This window comes from Phoca vitulina, unplaced genomic scaffold, assembly GCF_004348235.1.
Source record: "Phoca vitulina isolate PV1807 unplaced genomic scaffold, GSC_HSeal_1.0 scaffold52, whole genome shotgun sequence".
NCBI classification, from domain to species: domain Eukaryota; kingdom Metazoa; phylum Chordata; class Mammalia; order Carnivora; family Phocidae; genus Phoca; species Phoca vitulina.
Genome location: NW_022589755.1, coordinates 3,689,974 through 3,698,730, shown reverse-complemented (window position 1 = coordinate 3,698,730; position 8,757 = coordinate 3,689,974). Strand labels below are relative to the sequence as shown.

At 59.8% G+C, this 8,757-nt stretch overlaps 1 protein-coding gene across 3 annotated transcripts; it reads left to right on the top strand.

The window, feature by feature from the left end:
* Positions 1–381: 381 nt before the first annotated feature.
* On the top strand, positions 382–7,606 carry MYADM (myeloid associated differentiation marker). 3 transcript variants are annotated; one of them, XM_032388819.1, is made up of 4 exons: positions 382–622; positions 832–1,458; positions 3,748–3,823; positions 5,207–7,606. In XM_032388819.1, the coding sequence occupies exon 4, from the start codon at positions 5,209–5,211 to the stop codon at positions 6,175–6,177; it is 969 nt and encodes a 322-aa protein (XP_032244710.1). In that variant the 5' UTR covers positions 382–622; positions 832–1,458; positions 3,748–3,823; positions 5,207–5,208; the 3' UTR covers positions 6,178–7,606. The 3 variants fall into 3 exon arrangements, with proteins under 3 accessions (XP_032244710.1, XP_032244708.1, XP_032244709.1); XM_032388817.1 differs by lacking the exon at positions 832–1,458; XM_032388818.1 differs by lacking the exons at positions 382–622; positions 832–1,458 and adding an exon at positions 1,852–1,930.
* Positions 7,607–8,757: the final 1,151 nt, after the last annotated feature.

The following is an 8,757-nucleotide window of genomic DNA, read 5'->3' as shown; positions in this document are numbered from 1 at the left end:
TAAATTGTGTGGGTGGAGGCTACCCCTGGACTATTTGGGGTATCCGAGTGCCGCTATGGGGGTCAAAGAGGGTGACTGACTGGGGCAGGAAGCGGGAGAGAGATGCCTCTGCACTGGGGGCCAAGAAGGTGTCTGAGTGGAACCCGGGGACCACGCTGGAGAACCTCCAACTCGCATCGTGTCCTGACTCCTTAGGCAGGGCCGGGATGCCTGGCTCATGGAGACCCCTTCCCCTATGCAGAGCACAGAAATGACAGAGAGGGTCTGTGCCTATCCTCTTTGCGGGGGCACAAAAGTGGGCAGGCACGCTCCTCATCCCTCCCCCCCAGGCCCCCCCCCATACTGCCGAGCTCACCGATTCTAGGCCCCCCAGCCCCTCCCACCTCCGTAGGGCACGCAGCCTGCTAGACAGGCTCCCGGACCCCTTCCCACCACCCTACCCCGCCGCGACTCGCGCGCCTTCCACCCTAGGGCTGGGTCTCAAAGCCTCCTTAGCTGTCCTCCTGGAAGGCACCCAGCAGCGCCCCGTTAGCTCAGCGTCGTGGAGCATCCGCAGCCGCCACCAGGCCCCGCCCAGAGGCAGCCGCGAGCAAGGCCGCGCCAGGGACGACTGCAGAGCGCGGTGAGTGAGCAGGGCCAGCAGGGAGGGACCCAGGCGTCCCGGTCCCCGCCCCTACCCCGGGCAGGCATCCCGACCTTCAGCTTCAGCTTGCTTCTGGACTCCGTCCCTCAGTTTCAGGGCCCCAGAGTCGCCCTAAGAAAGGACCCCGCAGCCCCTCCCTGTTGTGGGCCTCGGGCAGACCAGCGACTCGGGCCCCTCCCTTTTTGCAGAAACCAGGAATCTGAAGCCCCCTGCCTCCCAGCCCGGTCCTCATCGAGCTCCTGAGCCCCTCCCTCAATCCGGGAACCAGGAATGCAGGCCAAAAATATCTCTCCGTTCCAGACCTAGGAGGCTCGGCTTGCAACCACATCTGAGCGGATGAAAACCCAGGAGTCTGAGCTTTGATTGCTTTTTGCGCCAAGAATCTGGGCCTCCAGCCTAGGCGTCATTTGGAACCTGGGAGTCCGTGCCTCCGACTCCCACCGCCCTAGATCCAGGCGTTTTGCTATCAACAGCCCTTCCCCTGCCCCCATCGACTGTGACATCTGGGACCCAGGAGTCCCGCCCACCAATCCCTAACACCGCGAGTCCCAGTATAAATGAAGATTTGGGGACCCAGGAGTCGGGGACCTCAGCCCAGAAACCCCTTAAAGCCTAGAGATCAGCAGCCTCAACTATTTCGCCTTTCAGAGACCCAGGAGACAGAGACCCTAGCCCACAGACCCCATTAAACTGAGAGGCCTAGTCTCCCAACCGGCTGCCACCGAGATGTCCAAGATTTCATCCGCCCTGCAAGAGCGGGGCTGGAGCAGACGGGGAGGGGAGGGGGCCGGAAGGGAGAGGGAGGATTGAGTGAGGTGAGACTGGGGTGGGGGACCTGGGCTGGGGGCTCCGTCCTAAACAGACGCTAAACAGAGGGGTTGCCATGGCAACGGCCTTCCCGGGCCGCGCCTGGAGACTGCGCGAGGGCCGAGTCGGGGAGGGCAGCCCCCAGGAGCCTCCACACCGCCAGCTGTTGTGTCTTCCTGTTTTGTCACCACGGCAACAGTGACCTCAGCCCTCCACCCCCACCACTGGCTTGGCTGGGGAGGCTCGGTCCATTGTATCCGGGGAGGGGCGTGGTCTTTTCTTGGCCCCGCCTCGGGGGTGGGGCCGGGATACCCCGGCTCGGGGAGTCCCTATCTCAGCCCGAAACCCGCGCTCCCGCCGGGTCCCCGGCCCCGCCCCCGGCCCCGCCCCCGCCCCAGCCCGCTAACCCCACCCAGTAAGCAAACCCTTACAGTCTGCAGCTGCCGCCTCTGCTCGGCAGCAGCCGCCACTGCGGGAGAGGTGAGGCTGCGGGGACCCCCCGGCGCGGAAGCCGCCGTCAGGATTCCTGGGTGCACAGGGTGGAAAGGGCTGGGGTCGGAAATGTCTGACTCTCTAGAAAGACTAGGGCATGGAGCAGGAGTCGGGTTCTGGAGAGGACAGGGCTTGAGACCTGCACTCATACAGGTCATCCATCTGAAAGAGGAAGGGAACGGGGGTCCTGAATCCTGCGCGTCTGAGGGAGGAGGGGCTGGGAGTCTGGACTCCCGGGTCTGAGGGAGGAGGGGCTGGGGCTCTGAGTCCTGGGTCTGAGGGAGGAGGGGCTGGGGGCCTGGACTCCTGGGTTTGAGAGGGATGGGGACCCCTATGTGCTCTGGTTGAAAGGGGCTGATACCTCGTAGAAGAAGGTCTTCAGGAGGGGAGGAGCTTGGAGTTGGGAGTTTGGGTTTGGGAAAGAGAGTGGCCTTCCCCGCTCCCCACCCCTCCATTCTGGGGACAGAATTCGAACTTTGGGCCCCAGAGGCCAAAAAGCGAGGACTGGGAGGCTGGTGTCCTGGGCGGAGAGAAGCCAAGGCTGAGGCCAGCGTCCTTGGGTTGCTGAGAGTGGAGGCTGGGGTTTAGGGACGCGATTCTCAGTCTGAGTGATGGGGTGTGGTGTTTGGCGTGGAGGTGGCGAGAGGGGATGGGCGTGGCCGGGGGAGCCCTTAAGCAGCGCGGAGAAGCCGAAGCGGTGTGTCCTCTCAGGCTGTCTTTGGCTGTGCATTCCTGAGTTCTGACCTCAGGTGGCGGCCGGAAGCCGGGCGGAAGGAGATAGACCCCTCCCCTCCGGGTGGTCCCTGAGCTACCCACCTTCTTCCTTGAGGCACTTCTGGAGTTGTGGCTCGCGCTTTTCCTCCTTCCCTGCTTGGGACCCAGCAGTACCCGCTTTCTAGAACGCCAGAGTGTAGGCCGGTCCTGAGTTCCTCCTAACGGGTTTTCAAAGGGCGTGTCGGGGGAGGAGGTGGCCGAGTCCCGCGTAGCACCTCCCAGGTGGCCCGGCAGGCCCAGCCTTCGCCCAGGGACCTGACTTCCGAGGGGTGGTGGGAGGTGTGGCTACTAATCTCTGGACTGGATTCCAACATCGCAGTTTCCGGCTTCGAGGGGGTGGGGGGGTTCCGCTGTGCAAACCCAGGGGTCCGGCTTCCCAGCCACTCGTCTCCCAGAGACCCTCTTGGGGTCCAGGCTCCCAGCCCCTGCTCTAGGGACCCAGAAGGACCCTGAAATCCAGGCTTCAGGCCTCTCGTCCTAGGTGGACCCTCCTCCCCCGAAATCCACGAGTGGGGCGGGCCCTCCCGGAGGCCCGCGCGGGGCAGAGGTCCCAGCCCCGCCCCCCCCCCCCCGGTCCCCGCCACATTCCAGATGGCTGGGATGACTTGAAGCCCTTATAAGGCCCGGAGACGCTGCGCCCTGCCTGGCCGTCCGCCCCCGCAGCCACCGCCCAGGGCCCTCCCGCCCGCCGGCCCCACGGCTTTCTTGGGCTTGGGCAGGGTTAAGATCACTCACACCCACGCCGGCCCGCGGGCCGTGCACTTTTACCGGGTTCCCTCCATTCCTGCCCCCGCCGTTTGGGGACTGGGGAGGAAGAAGGGGCGGGGCTTCCCTGGGGTCACCTCCGGGACCTCTCCAGCTCGCGGCCAAATCCCCGCCCCCGCTGGGAGGGCGCCCGGGCCGCAGAGCCTGGCCGCGAGTTCTGGGCGAGCCCCCGCGTTGGGCGGGCTGGTAGCCTGGGTCCCGGCAGGGCGGAGCCGGGGCTGAGTTGAACGCTGACTCTCTCTCCCTCCCTCCTGTGTTCTGACTAGCCTTTTCCAGGTGTCGGACTTAATCCACCTCCAGAGCCGGATCTTTCTCGGTCGGGGTTCTCGGCAAAGACCGCAGGTGAGTGAGCCTGAACTCCGTGTCAGAGGGAAGAGGGGCTGGGGGCCCGGACTCCTGGGTCTGAGGGAGGAGGGAGCTTCCCACCTAGACTTTCGTGTCAGAGGGAGGAACATCTGGGGACCTGGACCTGTGTACCTGGGAAAGAAGTGTGTCGAGGAACTGGGCTCCTGGGTCCTCAGGGCCTCTTGCAGGGACAGCTGGGCAAGGTTAGAGCCTGTTCTGCTGTCCTCTAGGCCCTCCTGTGCCTGATCCTGGAAGGGGGAAGTTTTATTTCCGTGCCGCTAAGAAAGGCCTTCTGAGCCTTTTAGGGGTGGCAGCTGAGAGATTAGATGTCCTAGGGCCTGAGGGAGGATTTGGACACCTGGTCCCCAAGAGGCTGGGCCCTCTATCCCTGAGGGTCTTTAGGACAAGGAGGTAGAAGGTGTAGGTTCTGGAGGGACAGAAGAAAGAAGCTGATTTCCCGGACTACAGGTGTCTGGTGAACTCAAGGCTGAGGGCCCAGAGTCCTGAGGTCTGAAGCTATGTAATCTGACGTGAGAGGCCTGGAGATTTAAGTGGAAGGGGCTGGGGCACTGGACAGTCAAGAATCTGGAGCGCTGAGTTTTTTGGAAGCTGGGGATCTTGGAGGTTGGGCTCCATGTGGGGGAGGGGCATAGGCAGGAGGAAGCTCAGTGTCCTTGGGGGCAGTAGTCCAGAACCAAATCCCAGGTGGGATTCAGACGGAGGGCACAGACCCTTGATCTCTGAGGTGGGGGGTGGGCATGAGAGGGCGTGTTCCCGAGAGTGCAGACCCAGTTCCAGAGACAGGCTGGGAGGTTGGAAGCTCTGATCACATGTGGGTCCCTGAGAACGTTCCCACTTGGAGGTTGGACTCTTGAATGTCTGGAGGCTGGAAATGCAGGTGGGTGCAGGAGCAGGGGTGCAGAGCCCCGGGTGGCCAGAGGGAGCAGGTAGAGCTCACGAAGCGGGGCCTCTCGTTCTGACCATGGTCCGGGAGGTTTTAGAGCAGAGTCCTGAGTGGCTGGGTAGCTGAGTCCCTAGGGGAATGAGGGCAGCTTTCAGTGCCCCGGGTGGGAAGAAAGATAGATGGTTTTGTAGTTGTTGGGTTGCAGAGAGAGGAAAGGAGAGAGACGGCCTAGACTCTTGGGTTCTGACACGAGAGGTAGAAAACCCGAGTCCAGAGGGAGGAGGGGGTTAGGACCTCGGTAACCAACTCATCCCCATAGGCCTGCAACTGTCCCACGTTGAAAACTGAAAAGCCTGCACCCTGGGTTTCCACCCCCAGCTAGAGTCCAGGTTACTTTGTTCCCCGGGGAGGAAGGGCTGAGGGCCTGGACTCCCATGCGGAACCGTCGGCGGACACTTCCTTTCCCTTCTTCCCAGCCATGCCGGTGACGGTGACCCGCACGACCGTCACGACCACCATGTCGTCATCCTCAGGCCTGGGCTCCCCAGCCATCGTGGGGTCCCCTCGGGCGCTGACCCAGCCCCTGGGCCTCCTCCGCCTGCTGCAGCTGCTCTGCACCTGTGTGGCCTTCTCCCTGGTGGCCAGTGTGGGTGCTTGGACCGGGACCATGGGTAACTGGTCCATGTTCACTTGGTGCTTCTGCTTCTCTGTGACCCTCATCATCCTCATTGTTGAGTTATGCGGGCTCCAGTCCCGCTTCCCCCTGTCCTGGAGAAACTTCCCCATCACCTATGCGTGCTACGCCGCCCTCTTCTGCCTGTCGGCCTCCATCATCTACCCCACCACCTACGTCCAGTTCCTGTCTCACGGCCGCTCCCGGGACCATGCCATCGCCGCCACCGCCTTCTCTTGCATCGCTTGCGTGGCTTATGCCACCGAAGTGGCCTGGACCCGGGCCCGCCCCGGGGAGATCACCGGCTACATGGCCACCGTGCCCGGGCTGCTCAAGGTGCTGGAGACCTTTGTGGCCTGCATCATCTTCGCCTTCATCAGCAGCCCCTCCCTGTACCAGCACCAGCCGGCCCTGGAGTGGTGTGTGGCCGTGTACTCCATCTGCTTCATCCTGGCGGCCGTGGCCATCCTGCTGAACCTGGGCGACTGCACCAACATGCTGCCCATCTCCTTCCCCAGTTTCCTGTCGGGCCTGGCCCTGCTCTCTGTCCTTCTGTACGCCACTGCTATTGTTCTCTGGCCGCTCTACCAGTTCAGCGAGAAGCACGGTGGCCATCCCCGTCGGTCAGGGGATGCGAGCTGCGGCATCCGTCACACCTACTACGTGTGCCCCTGGGACTGCCGACTGGCCGTGGCCATCTTGACGGCCATCAACCTGCTGGCTTACTTGGCTGACCTGGTGTACTCGGCCCGCCTGGTTTTCGTTAGGGTCTGAGGCTCCGACGACGGTGACGACGGGAGCTCTCAATTCCCTCTTGTCCGCAGAGGTTTCTTTCCCACGTCCTAATTTCCTCTTCCTGGCTCCCTCTCTCCTACCTTTCTCATTTCCTTCCCGATTCATCCTGCTCATCTCTGTTCCTTTAGCTCCTGCCCCCTCTCTCCTGTTGCTCTCGCCTTTCCTTCCTGTTTTGTTGGGTTGCCCACATCCTGTTTTGCCTGTTTGCTTCTTTCTGTTTTCACCTCTTCTTTCCTACCTGTTTGTTTCTCGGCTCTATTCTGGTCCTCTTGTTTGTTTTCTCATCTGCCTGTATCCTGGCCATCTCTGTCCCGGTTTCTTTCTTCCGATTTCCTTGGGAGCTCTGAGACTTCTTTCTTCTCTGCCACCACTCCACTGCCCCCCCCCCACCTCCAAAGGTGCTGAGCTCCGCGTCCCACCCCCCTCTTTGCAGCTGTTCATACCCTGGGCCTCCCGAGGGGCCTCATTGCCAAAGCATGACTGCCCGCCCTGGCTGTGCCTTAGTTGGTGTATACATGTGGGTTTGTGGGGGTGGGGGTGGGTAGCTAGGGATGGGGCTCCCTTTCTCCCAGTGGAGGGCGGTGTACAGTACATGTCCCCTTTAATATCTGGAGGCCAGTGATCTCCAATGGGCATGAGGCTTAAATCACAGGCCCTGGGTCCCCGGGCCCTGCCCGGCCCCCAGCCTCACCTGAGATTGGCTCCAGAACTTTTGCCAGGCTTACTAACCAGAATTTTTGCCAGGCTTACTAAAATTCCACTGCCTGGAGGTCATCTTAAAGGAAGTAAAGGGTGAATGCTTTCCATCCCAAGTGCTGTCTGGATTATCGAAAAAGTGGCTAGCAAAGAAATGCACGGTCTTAAGGACAACTGTCTGAAGTATTTATAGGGGCAGGGATGTGGCCCTCCCGCCTCTGTTAAAAACAGCATGGACTGCCTTTGCTGGGAGAAGAGGCTGGCCACTGCTAGCCTTAAAGGCAATGTGAGCCTGGGTTTGTTTGGTTGTTTGTTTTCTGTTTGTTTTTTTTTTTTCCTTTTCCTGGTCACGAGGGCAAAATGTACTGGGTGGCCCTCTTCTAAAAGGGAAGTTTCTTTTCAGCGTCTTTTTCTGGGGGGTGGTTGGGTTGGGTAGGTGGGGATTGCTGTTGCCATAGTCAGAGGAATTGAATTGCATTGCTTGAGTGTGGTACACACACACACACACACACACACACACACGTGTGTTTCTGCATGCTCGTTGCTTCCTGTAGCTGCTTCCTGCTTCTCCGGGACTCACACGCGTAACGTCATATATATAAATGTATAAATATATATTTTATTTTTTTTTTTAATTCCCTGGAGCTTCTGATTCCCATCAGTCCCCGCTGTCAACCACAGAGGGAAGACTTGTCCATTTCCTCACTCCCACATCCATAATGGTTTTTTTTTTTTTTTTTTTTTTACATCAATATAAAGATAAAAGAAAAACTGTGCTTGCTTTATTGCTGGGGAGGAGGGCTCCAGGAGAGAAGGCAAGGTCCAGATTCTTGGGTCTGGTGGAAGAGGGGGCCTGGGGCCAAGAAAACTTTGGCCTTTGGATCTCCCAAATTTACTCTCTCAAGCCAGGATAACTAGTTAGGATTGAAATGGATAAGATTTGTCCCTCCTTGGAATCCAATGAGCATTTCAGAAATATAGTGTCCCCATCTGAGTGCAACGTTTCTTCCCGAAATCAACTCTTTGGGTTCCCCATCTCAGTAATAGGCTCCCGAGCCTGCAAACCCAGGCTCTGGTTCTTCCCATCTGCTCTGTCAGTCGCTCACCAGACAGTGTCTGTCCAGGCTCCTGACCCAGCTCAGGTATCATTTTGTTTGTTCTGAGCTAGTACCCCAGCCTCCTCCTTGACTAGCCCACCTCTTGCCCACCCTGGCCCCAGGGGGATGCTTCTAACCTCTGACACTGCCCTCCCCTGCTCAAATCCATATCTGCCTACAGGTGATACCAGCCAGGGGCCTTCAGGATCTGACGCTGCCTACATTCCCACCCTCAGCTCCATCTCACCCTCAGTTCCAAGCTCCCTGACACAACCTGTCCATAGAAGACCTTGATAAAGAGCAAAGGAATTACGCCTACAATGAATCTAATGTCCCAGAGAAGGTCCTGTTGCCTGAGGAGAAACACAAATATATAAACAAACCCGCAAAAATCCCAGGATCATGCAACCCATTTTCTGCACTTAACACCGCAAAAGCAATGGCAAGCGATATGTCGAGGGAGGGAGGAGGCCCCCCCCCGGAAGAGAAGGAAGGGCTAACGGGAATAGATACACTCCTTCTCCAGAAGAAGCCTCCGTTTGATCTCTGCAGGGCCCACCCCGGAATTCCGACCCACACCAATGCTTGCCTCCTCCAAGGGCGTCTCGCCCCCCTTCCCTCCCCTCCCCCCACCCCCTGCTTGAACCCCTTCTGGAAGGGACCAGAGAGAACAGCTCTAGAGCTCGGGGGTGATGTGTTGGTGATGCGGGAAAAGCAGCCAAGCAGGGCAAGGTGGGATCCTAGGTCAGTTTCCAGGGCCACCCCG